We start from the raw sequence: 17,472 nt of genomic DNA, 5'->3' as shown, positions 1-17,472 counted from the left end.
ATTTGATCAACTCTTTTCACTAATATCTGAAAGTATATATTTGTTCACATATCAGAGGTAAATGAATCTCTTTAATATCACAAAGTGAAGTTTACTCACCTCAGTTCACAGTTTGAGTCTCGTAGCACATCAATGAGCTTCTGCTTGGAGTCTCCAATCACATTATATCTCAGATCAAGCTCTTTTAGAAACTGCAGAGCTTTTGTGTTTGTCAAAGACTGAGTTAAAGAAGAAACATCTGTAATGCCACAGTCATAAAGACTAGAAAGAGACAAACAGAGGAAGAGAGATCATCTTACAAACAAATCATTAAGATGAAGAATCTTTCACAAATATAATGTGAACACATTCATCATGAGATATTGAGTATAAAGTGTTTTGTTGAACTCTTATGTGCTGTTCGTTTGGGGACGACACTCGAGCTGTTTGGGCTCTCCAGAGAACACAGCCAACAAAACGACTTTTTGTTACAAAATGTGTCATTTATTAATGGTTTTACTCTACATTTATGTAGTTTTTTTTTGAAGGATTTATGATATTTTGTAAATGTATAAAATGTATTTAATTAAAAATATATTTTTAAATAGGTTTTTATATAAAAATAATATAATTTTATATATAAAGAATAGCACCAAGTGTTGACAACCGTACAAAGTCTCATGTCATTTAGATAAAGGGAACATTTGTTTTTATTTCAGCAAACATCATTTGGGGTCTCAAAAGACCTTGAACAGCACATAAGAGTTAAACAAAGTGATTTTCATCATTTTGATTCTTGTCTGTGAATGTTACTGACCTCAATCTCTCCAGTTTACAGCGTGAATCCTTCAGTACGTCACATAAGTGATTCAGTCCTGTGTTATTTATTTGATTCCCGCTCAGGTCCAGTTCTCTCAGGTGTGATGGGTTTGATTTCAGAGCTGAAGTCAGGATGAGACACTGTTTCTCTGTAATACTGCATCCACACAGACTGAAGACAGAAAGAGAAAACACAATGAATCAGACACGTTATGTTCATGTGTGAGTAATTCATCATGTGTTAACAACATACAGTGCAATAAATAAAACGTTGCCAAAAACCTTATTATATGACCATAAACAAAAACAGAAGAAAAAAGATGAACAAAGTAGACACAGGATGAACTACAGAACATTAAATAACATTAAATGTGAGAAATCAAGAAAATTCTGTTTCTGAATTACAATCTATTTAATTATATTTTTTACTTTTTTTGCTACTGTCATTCTTTACTGTACATGTCTGAGTGAATAAAAATAATATTTCGGTCCATTAATGAACTGGATTACTGTGATCTCCGGTGATTGACTGAGATGAGACCCTCGAGCAAGAACTGAACCCCAACTGTTCCTCAGCACCGCAGGTGTGTGTGTGTGTGTGTGTGTGTATGTGAGAGAGTGTGTTTTCACTGTGTGTGTGTGTGTGTGTGTGTGTGTGTGAGAGTGAGTGTGTGTTTTCAAGGTGTGTGTGTTCACTGTGTGTGTGTGTGTGTTCAAGGTGTGTATGAGAGAGAGAGTGTGTGTGTGTTTGTGTGTGTTCACTGTGTGTGTGTGTGTGAGAGAGAGAGAGTGTGTGTGTGTGTGTGTGTGTGTGTGTGTGTGTGTGTGTGTGTGAGAGAGAGAGAGTGTGTGTGTGTGTGTGTGTGTGTGTGTTAAATGCAGATCACATGTTCAGAGTATGGGACACTATATTTGGCCACACGTCACATCCTTCATTTCCTTTTCCTGAAAGTGAACAGTAATCTTTAATCTGACTGTAACTGCTGTAGAGTATAATGATACTAACTCTAGTTTCTCCAGCTTGAATTGTGTGTTCATCAGTAGATCACTGAGGTGTTTCACTCCAGAGTCTCCTAGTAGTTCATTCCCGCTCAGGTTCAGTTCTCTCAGGTGTGATGGGTTTGATTTCAGAGCTGAAGTCAGGATGAAACACTGTTTCTCTGTAATACTGCATCCACGCAGACTGAAGACAGAAAGAGAAAACACAATGAATCAGACACGTTTTGTTCATGTGTGAGTTAAATTAATTTTGAGTAAACATCATACAGTGCAAAAAATAAAATGTTGCTACACCTTGAATACAAAATAAATAATTACACAGCCATAAACTAAAACAAAAACAAAACTAGAATTTGAGGATATTAGTTACATTTCAAGTCTGGAGAATCTTTAGTCAGGACAAAAAAAAAAAAAGTTTGTGATTTGTGATGTAATTAAGACACATGATTAACTACAGAACACTTTACAATAAAATATATATAGTTTAAATGCAACAAACCAAGAAAATTTAAATATACTTCACGACATGTTAAGATTGTAGTTTACAGTCAACAAGTACATTTTGTGATCAGATTCAGTTCTTTTGTGAAACAGTTTTTCTTTTTTTTTTACTGCAGGTCAGGAATTAATTTTAGATGAAAAGCTGATAATTGTTTGTTATTGCTGTGATCTCATGTGACTGACAGGTTTTCCCTCCTTCACATCATCAGACGAGAGAAGAGATGTTTTTATGAGAGAAAGTGATAGTTATTTTCATTAAAGATCACAAGGGTACATTCATTTTTGGAAATAAATGATGTATGATAAATCAATCTGACTGTAAGTGCTGTAGAGTATAATGATACTAACTGTAGTTTCTCCAGCTTGAATTGTGTGTTCATCAGTAGATCACTGAGGTGTTTCACTCCAGAGTCTCCTAGTAGTTCATTCCAGTTCAGGATCAGTTCTCTCAGGTGTGATGGGTTTGATTTCAGAGCTGAAGTCAGGATGAGACACTGTTTCTCTGTAATACTGCATCCACACAGACTGAAGACAGAAAGAGAAAACACAATGAATCAGACACGTTATGTTCATGAAGTCACAGCAGAACAATCTTCATCTGTCAAACACAGCATCTTAATCTGCATTGAGAGAAAGAGAGAAGATAGAAGAAAACTATTTAATAAAGTCACAATGTCTTGATAAAACAAAAAACAGAGGAAGAGTGTCTGAACATCTTTGGATATTTTTCCACAATTTGGTCTTCAAAACAGAAAAACAAATAAGTTGTTCATTTAATCAAATAATTGACACTTCTCATGATTTATGTACAATTTCTCCTGATTCTTGATAGAAATACAATGAAGTTTTAATTCCCAACAACTTTGTGTGAAAGGTGTTAAAATCTTTCATATCTTTTCATTTCTGTCATATAATTCTTATTTCATCTTTTGTCTAAAACTGATCATATTGTCTAAAATAAAAGTCCTGACTGCTGTGTATTTGTGTTTAAACTGATTCTGGTCTGAACATCACTACAACGTAAATGCATTCGCTCTGCTCTGTCCAGTGACTTGATCAGCTTTGCTACACAGATTCAGCTTTGCACATCTAAATAAAACTGTAGGTTTGTCTGTGTGTGTAGATGTGAAGTACAGTAATATTTCTCTGAAACAGGTCAAACTGAAGTAGCAATGCCTGCACAGAATAAAGCCCAGTCTGGACCGGTTCTGTTCAGTTGTGTTACACATTCATTAATCTGGTGTTTGATGACAGAGAGATTATATGAAGCATCAATAAACACTATGAATATGTTCTGATACAGCAGCACAGAACTATTCTGTTGTGTCCCATTAATAAACACAATGAAAACAGTTCTGTCCCACTGGATAAAAGAGAAATGTTTGTGTATTTTTGCTATTATTAAGTGAAATGATTGGATATTGGGTTGTGTATTTGACCTGCTGTATGAGCAGAAATTTCAAATGTTTAGATCACACAACAACTAACTTTACAAGTAAAATATACAGTACAGAATATAGACAGATTAACTATACAAAAATATATGAACATATATAAAAATATACATATATATAGTGCAAAAAACAAGCTATCACGGGTTGATCCAAAAATGAGCGGGTGCAAGAGAAAAGGTGAAGATCAATGTTTTATCAATCAGTTGCCCGTATTTAATAAATAAGAAGCAAATATATAGCAGACAATGTAATGAGGTGCTGGAACGATCACTTGCATTGATGTGAACTGGAGGATGCCGAAACTCAGTTTGTGCCTCACAGGTTCGAGAAATATGACTACTGAAATGAAATGACTACTTTTAAATGAAAATATTCAAAACAAAATAAATAGGCTACTCTCTGATGATGTAATCCAAATGAAATGTGCATTTCTCTCTGGCGTTCATGGCGAGTCCGCATCGTCCACTTCATCTTTACAGCGAATCAGAAAACACCAGTTTATTACTAAACAATTAAATGTGTCCTTGCTAATTTAGACATTCATAATCATTACTTTAACCAATTCTTTGTGGCAAGCTTTATGCGTGCGGTCATAACGCTTATTATCCTGTAGGCTATAGCCTATAAGTAATTAAATTAATATAAGAATGTGATTTGTCCACGAATGGCTTAAATGAACAACTACTAGTCGACTAGAAAAAATAATAATAATTAGTCGGAGTCAGCCCTTATTGCACATATTTTGGAACCAGCAGGCCATTGGTTGAGCGAGACCCCCCCCCCGAATGAGTGAATATTCAGAAATGTGCTCTCCGCTCACGAGCTCGGATCAGAACAAACCCAAACCTCACGGTCTGCTGAACTTGCAGAAACACTGGTCAGGTGTGGGTTGTTTATATATTGACCCGCGCATCACTGGTAACAGTCAGTGAGGGTGATGGGAAGATAGTTTTTAAAGGGTCATGAAACCCCAGACTACTTTTTCTGAGATTGTATCAGAGGTGTGTGTGTTGCACTTCATAGTCTTTAACTTTATAAAATGATCCTCTGCACTGATGCTCTCCAGACGCAGAGAAACTCCAGCTTCATTCATAACCTCCTCTAACCTAAACTCAGAGACCCAGTTGGCCAAAAAACCTGGCATACACGCATATACTTTTTTTTTAAATTAGTCTTCAATCCTCGGTTTGCAGTCAGTAAACATGATCACATTCAGCAGTCACAGCAGAAGTTAGAGACTAAATGTAACTGATGTCTATTCAAAAGTTGTATTAATCTTTTCTAAGAAGGTTGGAAGCTGTATTAAAGACAAAAGACAGTAAACACTTTAATAAAATACTGGCTATTTCTAATGTGTTCACATTATTTTCTCCAACCTCTGTGCACTTAAAGGGATAGTTCACCCAAAAATGAAAATTACTCCATGATTTACTCACCTTCAAGACATCCTAGATGTATATGAATTTCTTCTTTCAGACAAATATAATCAGAGTTATATTAAACATGTCCTGGCTCTTTTAAGCTTTATAACGTGGGGTTGGACTCAAATGAGAATTGAAATAGAGGACTGTAACATTACTAGTCATGTAACGTGTGAAATGATGTAAGATACTCACTTCAGTGTGTTGAGTGTACAGTGTTTATCCTGCAGTAGAGCAGAGATCTGATTCACTCCTGTGTCTCCTAGTTCATGTCTACTCAGATTCAGCTCTCTCAGGAGTAACGGGTTTTTACCCACAATTCCAGTCACATACTGACAGCCTTCATCTGCAGCAGGACCCAAAAACCTGCAGAAGAGAAGATAAAGCTGGAATCAACTCAATGTGCATTACATCACAAAGCATTTAAAGATTATCAAACACTGTTTGTAATGAAAAGCTCTAGTTCAAGTTTAAACAGTTGAACATTTAAATATAATTTTTTTTTTTTAAGAAAGACAAAAGTCAAAAGTAAATTTAAAAGAAAGTCAGGGGCAAAAGCTTATGATTCTCAAAAATCTGAAGATCTTTCTGGCTTTTAAGCAGGAGATGAGGAAAGTTAACAAAGAGATAACTAGCTTGTGAGAGCTAAGCATTCATAGTGATATATTTAATTGATCTTTTGATGCCGGCTCTTTCTATTATTATGTAGCAGAATTCACCAAACACTGGATTTCTGATCCACTAACAGAGAACATGATCAGATCATCTCTGGATAGTTTTATTTAACTGATAATTCTGCTCATTATGAGAGGAACTGCAGGTTCAGACGTGTGTGTGTGTGTGTGTGTGTGCTGAATCATCAGTGATCGTCTCCATCACATGTTTGTGGTCTGTAATAGATCTGCTGTAGTAGAATTAGGGCTGTAGTTATCAAATATTTTAGTAATCGAGTATTCTACCAAAAATTCCATCGATTAATCGAGTAATCGGATAAAATGTGTTTTTGCTTAATTAAAGTGCAATATTAATTATGCAAGATAAAATAAGACTCCTGGGTGTTGTGACGGTCACGGAGGGACCACACATTCAACATGGACGTTAATACGCACAAAAACACACCGAGAATGTTTGGTGATACAAGAGTTTATTGTAATTATTGATCAGAGAGTGAATTAAATACCTGTAAACTATGTGTATTGTTCCCGTGTAGCGTTTGTCCCGTGATTTTTAGAGTCTTGGTAAGAAACAATGGCAGGAATTATTGGTTCCGCTTAGGGTGGGGATCTACCATGTATTAACTGAGCGTGGGGGTTTCAGGGGCAACGTGGCCGAGTTATTGCTGTTATTTCCTGTTTAATGTGAACGGATTAATAACATCAAAGTAGATTTAGTAGAACATCATGCCAATATGTTTGTTTCAGACTCTGTATATTTAAGGGAACATGTGTAAAGTGTTTTCTGTGAGTTTGTCCCTCCACATGTGGTAATGGTGCTGTTTCTGCAGTGGAGAGTATGGCCTGAGGGTTGCAGGTATTTTATTCACTCTCTGATCAATAATTACAATAAACTCTTGTATCACCAAACAGTCTCGGTGTGTGTTTGTGCGTATTAACGTCCATGTTGAACGTGCGGTCCCTCCGTGACCATCACAGGCCTCTTAAAATGTACAACTTTTTTTTTTTTTTAAATGCATAGAATGCAATGCATACATCATGAATAAACATTTAATTATTACCTATTGTTTCTCTGTCTGTACTTGTACTGTGAACAATGACAAGAAAGTTGACAGATGAATTAAGTTCATTTAAGTGCCATTCAGTTGGGGTTTTAAATAAAGCATTTTCTGAGATGCACATTAAACATTAAACACATAAAACATTAATTTAATTTATCTTTTAATTATTGAAAATTAACGTAACTTTTTGGTAAACAGGGGATTTACTATTAAAAATAAAACATAGAAGAAATGTTGTGTGATTAAACCTTTAAATAAATAATATATATATATTTTTTGTGGTAGGCTATGTACATTCTGCTGAACAATAGTCTTTAGCCGGACTTTTATTTTGACGGGTTGACGTACCTTTACAGTTCTGTGTATGTGATGTGACGCTAGTTTTACTCAAATCAGACGGTCAAATGCTCATGAAGTGACTGTCAGAGCAGTTCTGGAGATGTTCCTCATGTGTTCAAGACCTGTGATACAGCAGATGCTGAAATTACCGTGAGTGTCATGCGCGCTTCAGTGTGTGTAAATAAAGGAAGTCACGCTTCTGCTCCATTCATTAACAGAGACACGCAGAACATGCAGGATTCATATTTAAATAGTCTGTTCCGACTTAATATTTAAAGATATTATTCCATATTGTGATTTGATGTAAGTGCAATGACCTATTCTTAATTAATTCATTCAAAATTTGGCAAATTCCGTGCCATTCCGCGTTTAACTGTCCGTTTTTATGACTGGATTCCTCAATTCCCTATGCATTATCTGCATCGCGGAAATCATAGGGCCCTAGTTGTGGTATGCCAGCTCTATCTTGCAATGGACACACGCCACGACGTTCTCTTTACATTTGCCCGCGCCCTCAAATCAAAACACTGCTGACTCCTTGCAGTATGCAACCTCGGACGCAGCGCTTGTGTCTATAATACACTTTAATATAATATAATATAATATAATATAATATAATATAATATAATATAATATAGTGTGTGTGTGTGTATATATATATATATATATATATATATATATATATTTATTAGGGGTGTAACAGTATGCAAAAATCACGGTTCGGTACGTACCTCGGTTTTAAAGGGGGGGTGAAATGCTATTTCATGCATACTGAGGGCCCTATTTTAACGATCTGAAACGCAAGTGTCAAAGCGCGAAGCGCAAGTAACTTTGTGGGCGGGTCTCGGCGCTGTTGCTATTTTCCCGGCGGGATAAATGGCTCTTGCGCCCGGCGCAAATCTAAAATGGGTTGGTCTGAAGTAGCTTCATTATTCATAGGTGTGGTTTGGGCGTAACGTGAAATAAACCAATCGGAGCGTCATCCAACATTCCCTTTAAAAGCAGGTGCGCAAGTTCCATTATGGATTGCTATTATTATGGCGTATTTACCAGGCGCACGCCAGGAGCGGTTCACAGCCGAGGAGACTGATGTTCTTGTAAGAGCAGTGAAAGACAGAGAAGTGGTGTTGTATGGGGATGGGAGAAACCCACCCAAAATAGCGTCGGTTAAACAGGCGTGGGAGGAAATAGCCACAATTGTTTCATCGATTTTTTTTTTCCTGGTTCTTGACGGACAAACCAATTTGTCAGATGTCCTTATATACATATATGTCTTGCCACTATCGGGCAAACAGGTCTGATCCTTAATTACTACAATTAGCCTGTATAATTTGTAAGCAAGATTTCACAATGATTTCCGTCATCTCATGTGTTAATATTTTTTTATAGTAACAATTTATGATTTGCAAAAATAACTGTAGCATCTGTGTAGATTACATGAGCAAAGTGTATGCGCGTTGTGCACGCTATACATTATGGTCAAGCTTGCGCCCTTAAAATAGCATAATGAACAACGCGCAACGCGCCACTGACTTTAGACTAGGTTTTTTCTGGTCAGTGGCGCAATTGATTAATGGAACAGCAAAATAGCAACAGGGATTGTTTGCGCCGGAACACGCCTCCTTTTTTGCGCTGAACCGCCCAGGGAGCGCAAGTTCATTCACTAGTTTAGCGACGTGCTTCTGTGGAGGGAAAAGCGCGCTTTGCGCGGGTGCAAAATAGGAATGACACATGCGTCGGTGTACAAAGTCAATTGCGCTGGGTGCAAGATAGGGCCCTGAGTTTTTTACACTGTTAAAGAGTTGGATTCCCATGCTAAACATGGACAAAGTTTCAAAAATTAAGTTGTACGTTTGAAGGAGTATTTCTGTTCCCAAAATACTCCTTCCGGTTTGTCACAAGTTTCGGAAAGTTTTTTTCGAGTATGGGTCTGTGTGACGTTATATGGAGCGGAATTTCCTTATATGGGTCCTGAGGCACTTCTGCCGGAAGAGCGCGCGCTCCTGTATAGCAGAGCACTGAGAGCACAACAGACTTCACTGATCAGATCGAGAGCGTCGCGAAATGTCACAAAAGAAGTGTGTTTTTGGTTGCCAGGGCAAGACAACCCTGCACAGATTACCAAAGAAAAAACAGCATTAAGGGACCAGTTGATGGAGTTTACTTTTACAGAGCATCAACGGAGTTGTGCAAGTGTTTTTGTTTGTTCCCTGCATTTTGAAGATGCTTGTTTTACAAACAAGGCCCAGTTTGACGCCGGATTTGCACATCGTTTATTTCTTAAGGATAATGCAGTCCCAACGAAAAAGGGTCATGATCGTGTGTTGGAACCGCAGGCGGTGAGTAAAACTGCTTCAAATATCTCTGTGTTGTTAACTTAGCTATCGGCGCGTAAGAACATCAAGTAAACAACATGCGATGTTAAATTTCAGCCTCTGGATCTGATTCTGGATCATTAATATACGGCTGAATCTGACTGTTAGCCATGGTTTGTTTTGGATGATGTTTTTTTCCTCACGGTAATGTCACAGTTTCCAGATGCTCTCAACGCAAAAGCTTGCTCGCGCTCGTGATTCTTTAGCTCCGCCCACACGTCACGCCTCCAGCCGGTCGTGTTTTTCCAGGAAAAAAACGGTACAGATTATCTTTCTCTTATGAATATAATAAAACTAAAGACTTTTTGGAGTTATGAAGGATGCAGTACTACTCTATCGGTTCTCGAGATAAACAGGATATTGAGTGAAAACGAGCATTTCACCCTCCCTTTAAAGTCACGGTTCGGTTCATTTTCGGTACAGTAAGGGAAAAAAATGCAAACATTAAACTGCAGGTTGTTTATTACTATACACTTTTTTAAATACTTTTTTTTTTAAAGAATAAGAAATAAAATACTGCAGTTATTAAGCTCTCCACTTAATAAAATACTCGGCCTCAAACCAATAACATAATAAAATATAATGAAAAATATAATAAATAACTATGATTACAGTGCAGCATTACCAATCCCAGCTTGTAGGCCTGCTTCACCAGAATCGTGCCTGATGCGACGATGGCGCGCTGCTGCTGCTGTAGGTGACACAGAGGGAGACCGCCGACAGACCAGGCTCTTGTCTTCCCGACAACAATATCTATACTTCATGTTGAGCATAAATATAAAGCCTACTGATAAAGGACACCGTCAACAGTATTGATGGCAAAATAGACTATGTTTGACAGGTGCAATATTTGAAAATCGATAATTATTCATTTGTTTTTTAAATTACATTTATATCTGAATTTATGTCAACCTATAGACTTTCAAACATCAAAGTGTCATGAATTAATATGTATTTGTGTACAAAATAACAAACATATTTTCCTATTCTATTTTGTCTGGAAACGCTTCCAAAAATAGGCGTCGGTTCTATTTCTAGCATGCACGTTTTTTCCACGCGTCTCATGCAGGCAGTCTGCAAGCTCTAACCTGTTAACATGGGAGCCGAATTAAAAACGGACATGCCACGCAACTGAGACACAATTGCTCCACGCATCCAGTGTGTCACCGGCCTTATAGAATCAGCTGCAGGGCAGGATTTGCGCTGAACGCGGAGACTTCCGCCACTTATTATGTTCATTTGGAAACACGAAAATGTACTTATATTCCACGCACAAAATATTGCATTGCGTCATTCGTTACACACGTGCACCGTACCGAAAGCCCTGTACCGAAACGGTCCGGTATGAATACACGTACCGTTACACACCTAATATATATAATACATTTTAAATATTTGTATAATTGATTTTATATTATTTAATTAGGTCTCACCTCAGTGTCTTGAGTTGACAGTTTGGATCCTGTAGTAAATCACAGAGCTGCTTCACTCCTGATTCTCCAGGATCATTTCCTGTGAGATCCAGCTCTATCAGGTGTGAAGGGTTTGATCTCAGAGCTGAAGACAGAGCTTTATAACCTTCTTCAGTGATACTGCAGTCTGAAAGTCTATTAGAAAAGATGTAATTCTTCATTATAACACAGATTGTAACACAAGTACATGTTCTAGAATGAAGAAAATAAAAAGATGCATTACAGGATTTTTGACCTGAATGGACTCTTTTCACAGTAAAGCTGGGTAAAGTTATAAATTGGTGAACGTAAACTACAACAAATGCAATTTTTAATTTTTGCATTTTTAATTTTCACAATTATAACCTACAGTTGCAATCAAAATTACTCAACCCCTCAGAAACTGCAGTACTTTACAAATACAAGCTTTTCTGAAGACCCAGGATAAAATCTAAATCACATCTATAACAGTTCACTGGTTTCAAAAGTAATACATTAAAAGTCATAATGTCAATATATAATCTTATATAATGTATTATTTTTGAGTTATAAGATTTTAATAACAGAGATATGTCACAATTATTCAACCCTTATTCAACATTGCTGTTTTACTTGGCAGTCTAAAGCCTCCAGGTTTTCATCCAAAATATCTTAAATTGTGTTCCAACGACGAATAAAGCTTTAACGGGTTTGGAACGACATGGGGGTAAATTTTCATTTTGGAGTGGAGTATCTCTTATGTCTTATTTGCATGGTGGAGAATAAAATAGTTTAAAAACACAATTATGTCTTTAGAAACTCTAATAAAAACAGAATTAGCTTGAGCTGTTACACATACACAGAGTTAACCCATGCATGTGCTGAAGTTGAGTAGCAAAAATGGAATAAGTCAACAGAGATCTCACAAAAGTTATAGAGAATAAATAATTGTATTACTTTAGAAAGTCTGTAAAGGCTGTAAGAAGATTTCCAAGACATTAAAAACCCTCAGCCTTATTCCTTATCTAAAAGTGTGTTGTACCAGAAAACCTTTTTAGTGTGTTGAAGAAAAACCTGCAATGTACAGCCAAAGACTTGGAAAATGACCCGATGAAAGAAGGAAAACCATTTCAGTGCAGTGTGTAAGAACACTAGACAAGTATGGCCTTCATGTTGAGACATCTTGGAGAATACCACTCTTGATCAAGAAGAACAAAAGGCAGACTTGAACTTGGTAAAATTCATTTGTGTAGACCTGTGGAGCTCTGGAGGAATGTTTTATGGAGTGATATGGCCAAGCTCATAAGCAGAAGAACACCATCTCCATCGTCAAACTTGAGGTGGATCAGTGCTGTTATGGGGTGTTTTACTGCAGCAGGAAGTGGAAATCATGACTGTATGAAGGACATCATGTATTCTTTGAAGTATCAGGTCATTTTGACAAGAATTGTAATGCCTTTGGTGCAAAGACTGAAGCTCATGATCAATGGACTTTCCTGCAGGAAAGTCATCCCAAAGTACACATCCAAATCTACTTTTGCTTGGTTCAGGGATAAGTCATAGAATGTTCTTGAGTGGCTTGTTCAGTCTCCAGATTTAACTCTCATAGAAAATATCTGGATGAATTTAAAGAAAGCAGTGGCAATGTGAAAACCAAAGATTATCAGTGATCAAGAAGCTTTTTCAGATGAGGAATGGTTCAAGACTGTAGTAGAGAGATGACCGAAGCTTCTAAACACTTACAGGCAGCGTTTATTGGTGATTTTTATTAATAAAATTGGACTTTTTTTGGGGGGGGGGTGGTTAATAATTCTGAACATGAATGTTTAGATCCAATTTGAATTTCATCATGATTCAATGTTCCATCACACAAAAGTGTATTAAAAAACTTTAACACTTTACTAATGCCTTTGTTATCTGTTTTCATAAAATTATATTCTCCGCAGCAGAAAGCAGAAGAAGTCGTGGCCTAATGGTTAGAGGGTTGGACTCCCAATCGAAGGGTTGTGGGTTCTAGTCTCGGGCCGGACGGAATTGTGGGTGGGGGGAGTGCATGTACAGTTCTCTCTCTACCTTCAATACCACGACTTAGTTGCCCTTGAGCAAGGCATTGAACCCCCAACTGCTCCCCGGGCGCCGCAGCATAAATGGCTGCCCACTGCTCCGGACTGCGGAATGGGACTCACACTGTGCTCACAGTGTGTGTGTGTGTTCACTGCTCTGTGTGTGTGCATTTCGGATGGGTTAAATGCAGAGCACAAATTCTGAGTATGGGTCACCATACTTGGCTGAATGTCACTTCACTTTCACTTTCAAAATGTCTAGCAGGTTAAGGGGGTTGAATTATGTTGATTGCAACTGTATTATAACCTTCTTCTGTGATACTGCAGTCTGAAACTCTTCAGAAAGACCAAATGAATGAATGAATGAACTGATGAATGAATGAATGAACGGACGAATACATAAAAACATGCATTACACCATTAGAATATTAACATTTCCCATCACCTCCAAAAATCCATCCGATTGTCAATATTTTATAAAAATATCTACACCAACACACCAATTTCATTCCTTTTGACACAGCACCAGTTTACAGACCAGCTGGAGCTTAACACTGATTCATGTTTAGATTAACCAAATTCAGACCTGAGTATCTGTAGTGTCTGTGAATTTCTCAGCAGGCTGGAGATTTCTGTCACTCCAGAGTCTCCTATTTGATTCCTGCTCAGATCCAGCTCTGTCAGAATTGAAGCGTTTGAATTTAGAGCTGCAGCCAGAACATGACAACCTCCTTCAGTGATACAGTTGTTCTTCAGACTACATGAAGAGAAAACACTTCAGTTATAATCTTAATATTTACCAGTATGTTTTAACTGACATTTACCAAATACTGGTGATGATGATGATGATGATGATGGCAACTCATTCAGTCAGCAATCTCTTATACAAGACGCACAAAAAACACCCAGTAGCAAGAATTTAAAAATGTCCTTGTAACATTGAAATAATATATGTCAATGTGTTGAGTGTACAGTGTTTTTCCTGCAGTAGAGCATCGTGCCTAGATCTAGACTTAAAAAAAAACACATTTAAACACTGTCATTTGCATTCAGAAACGGCTCCAATAAACCATTTATGGTGACAACACCTCCCTTTATATATCATGTGAATGTGTAATGTCCTCACCCTAAATAATGGAAAAAGAAAGCAGTCCCGACTGAGAAGACATTCTGTGCACTCACTAAACAGATCAGTGCGTTCTTTTTAAACATGTTTTCTGCACAGAGCATGGTTTGCAGAATCCTCCAGCAAAGCAAGATCAGTCATGACACTAAAGCTACATTTCAAATGACTTCCCAGCTGCACGCAAAAAAAGGCATACCTTATTATTTTTGTCTTGTTTTTACTTTAAATCATCAAGATGCGTTTACTATATATAAGCAAAAATATATTTAGTCTTGTTTCCTGGGGGGATAAACAAGACTAAATATCTCATATAACTTGAAATATTCATTTATAAATGTAGTATTTGCAATTAAAGGACACAGGAAACACACAGTAGCACTTTCTTTTTGTAGTATTGCCATTCTAGCACTAGATTCTCTGCTTAAGCATGTTCAGAGTTGTGCTTATATTTACACACATTCCTATGTTAAAGTACAAGACGGAAGATCCCTAACTTTGCATGAGACTGTTCTTCCGCACTCGTTACACACACATCTGTGCATATGCACTGTTGGTAAATGAGGGGCCTGAAATGTGGAGTTTATGCTGAAATTAAAGCCTGCAAATTGTCCAAATTTAAATGAACAAAACACTAATGATTGTCACAAAACTTACCTCAGTATCTCTAATTTGCAGTTTATATTCTCCAGGCCAGTGCAGAGTAGCTTCACTCCTGAATCCTGCAGATTATTATTGTTCATGTTCAGCTCTTTCAGATTGGAATCTGATCCAAGAACTGAAGCCAGAGCTGGACAGCTTTTGTCTGTTAAGCCACAATCATTTAGCCTACAAGAGAAATAAATCAAATCACAGAGTTAGATACATGTAATACATTTGTTAAATACAAAAAAATAATTTATACCAATACACTGCATATATATTAGAATTGTATTGATTCAAATTGATTCAAATAAAACTTAATAAAATATGTAAATGAATAATAGGCTTATATCATTAATGGCAATGAGTTATATATTTAAAAGTGCTGCTCTATTATCTGGATGAGTGTCTTGAGGTGGAGAATCTGGAGGTTAATAATTTATGCATTAAGGTTATGCAAGTGTATATCTCCTTTATAGCAGAAGTTGAACTGAATATTGGAGTAGAAACAACTAAGAAACAGTGCGTTTTATAATAACATCATGTGCTTCTACTGTAGCTAACTAAACAGCTTGTTTTGCTGAAAAGAGATATTTTTACATAAAACCCATGTAAATCTAATAAACCAGCATTGCACATTAATTCCAAAGGACTGCAGTTTTTAAAGGAAAAAAAAAGTTCAAGAAATTGTTTTGACTTTACCCTAAAAGAGATATATACACTTATAACTAGGGGTTATAACCATACGGTATACTATAGCAATGTTTTCCGCAGCAATACGGATCTTTTAGTATACTACTTGGTAGAATTATAAAATCAATTTCTTGAAAAATCAACTAGATGCTGGTGTTGAGTTTTTTTTTTTTTTCTGGTAAAGTCAGCTGGGTCACCTTCTGAAATAAAGATGACGGGAACGCGGAAAGTTATCAGATGGAGATGTGTAGCACTGCATGAGGCAAATGGTGGTCACACCAGATACTGACTGGTTTTCGGACACCCCCCTCGAACCATCAATACAGTAAACTGCACATTTTAGAGTGGCCTTTTATTGTGGCTAGCCTAAAGCCCCTTTCACACTAAACATTGGACCCAGTAAATTTCCCGGTCGCCTTCTGTGTGAACGCAAACACGTCCCGGGATTGATCCAGGGTTAGGGACCTAGGGACATTGCCGGGTTCAGTCCCGGAACGAGCTCTGTGTGAACAAAAGTCAGAACTAATGCTATAAAGGGTGTGTCGTAGTGATGACGCACGATATCACGTGACTCTTTTACCAGGTGTTTTGAAGGCAGATCAATGTTCGCTACTAAAATATTTGCAAATTGTAATGAAGCAGAGATCAGTTAGTTCCTCACTTTCGGCGCTGAAGCTGAGATCGCCATTTTAAGTGAACGTTAACGTGCCTAGCGTTTTCGACTCATACATTACACGTCACACCCTGATGTCACATGTCTTTACGGGACCTTTAGGGGTTGTGTGTGAATGCACGCACATATTCCGGGTAATCACTGGTAGTGTGAAAGTGCAAAATCTAACAACAAGTGCAACAATTGCCGGGACACATTTCCCGTGTATTTGCCAGAATCACAGTGGGAAAGGGCCTAAAGGCTGATCATGCTGTCAAATCAGCATCTTGATATGCCACACCTGTTAGGTGGATGGATTATCTCAGCAAATAGAAAAAGAAGTGCTCACTAACACAGATTAAGACAGATTTGTGAACAATATTTGAGAGAAATAGGTCTTGGCAATAGGAAAAATGGCAAAAAAATCTTGCTCCTGTTTGCAGTAGCGATACTGTGCTGTAACATGTTCCCTTCTGGAGGAATGAACTCCCCAACTCAATCCGAGCAGCTGAGTCCTTAGTCATCTTCAAGAATCGGCTTAAAACACATCTCTTCCATCTTTATTTGACCCTCTAACTTTAACACTCACTATTCTAATTCTATTCTTTAAAAACATCTAACTACCTTTCTAATCTTTTTGTATTCTATTTTCTTTTCATTTATTATGCAATTGTATATGTATGTGTGTATGTATAAAGACCTCTAACTAGCTTGCTCTATTCTTTATTATTTTTTATTCTATCTGTTTTCTGTTTATTTATTATATTATTTAATATCCCATGCTAGGCGTACTGTGTTAAGCTAACTGAGACTTGTTATAGCTCTTATATATCATTGCTCTTTTTGTTATTTTTGATTGCTTCCACTGTCTTCATCTGTAAGTCACTTTGGATAAAAGCGTCTGCTAAATGAATAAATGTAAATGTAATGTAACATGTTATATCTATATGCCGTGAACTGATAATAAGAACTTTGTAGGACTATAATCATTTAGATAGTCCAAAAAAAAATTAATAAATAAATCCAACAACTTATAACTGATTCCGTTACATTGAAGTGGATAAAAAAGTATTTATTGATTATTAATATTAAGTTATCAGTTTACAATAAGGTTCCATTAATGTTTAACACAAACAAACAATGAACAATACATTACAGTATTTATTAGTCTTTCTTAAAATTAGTTAATGAGAATACAGTTGTTCATTATTAGTTTATGTTTATGGTTAACTAGCACAACTGTTGAT

The 17,472-nt window shown here is 36.9% G+C and overlaps 1 protein-coding gene and 2 long non-coding RNA genes across 3 annotated transcripts in view; 2 read left to right on the top strand and 1 right to left on the bottom strand.

Moving 5' to 3' along the window:
- LOC127987791 (uncharacterized) overlaps positions 1-1,068 on the top strand; it is a 42,212-nt gene extending 41,144 nt beyond the window's left edge. The window contains exon 2 of the long non-coding RNA XR_008161396.1: positions 898-1,068. This is a non-coding gene — a long non-coding RNA (uncharacterized LOC127987791). The remainder of the gene's footprint in view (positions 1-897) is intronic.
- LOC127987694 (uncharacterized) overlaps positions 1-17,472 on the bottom strand; it is a 2,462,016-nt gene that overhangs the window by 1,444,828 nt on the left and 999,716 nt on the right. The window contains exons 92-93 of the mRNA XM_052590053.1: positions 2,647-2,823; positions 1,805-1,981 (exon numbers count right to left, since the gene is read on the bottom strand). Of these exons, the coding sequence (XP_052446013.1) occupies positions 1,805-1,981; positions 2,647-2,823 (354 nt within the window). The remainder of the gene's footprint in view (positions 1-1,804; positions 1,982-2,646; positions 2,824-17,472) is intronic.
- LOC127987779 (uncharacterized) overlaps positions 1-17,472 on the top strand; it is a 188,456-nt gene that overhangs the window by 170,148 nt on the left and 836 nt on the right. The window lies entirely within an intron of this gene.

The sequence above is a fragment of the Carassius gibelio genome, chromosome B22 (assembly GCF_023724105.1).
Source record: "Carassius gibelio isolate Cgi1373 ecotype wild population from Czech Republic chromosome B22, carGib1.2-hapl.c, whole genome shotgun sequence".
Taxonomy (NCBI): domain Eukaryota; kingdom Metazoa; phylum Chordata; class Actinopteri; order Cypriniformes; family Cyprinidae; genus Carassius; species Carassius gibelio.
Note: the sequence above shows the minus strand (reverse complement) of the source record. Positions and strands in the feature narration are given on the sequence as shown.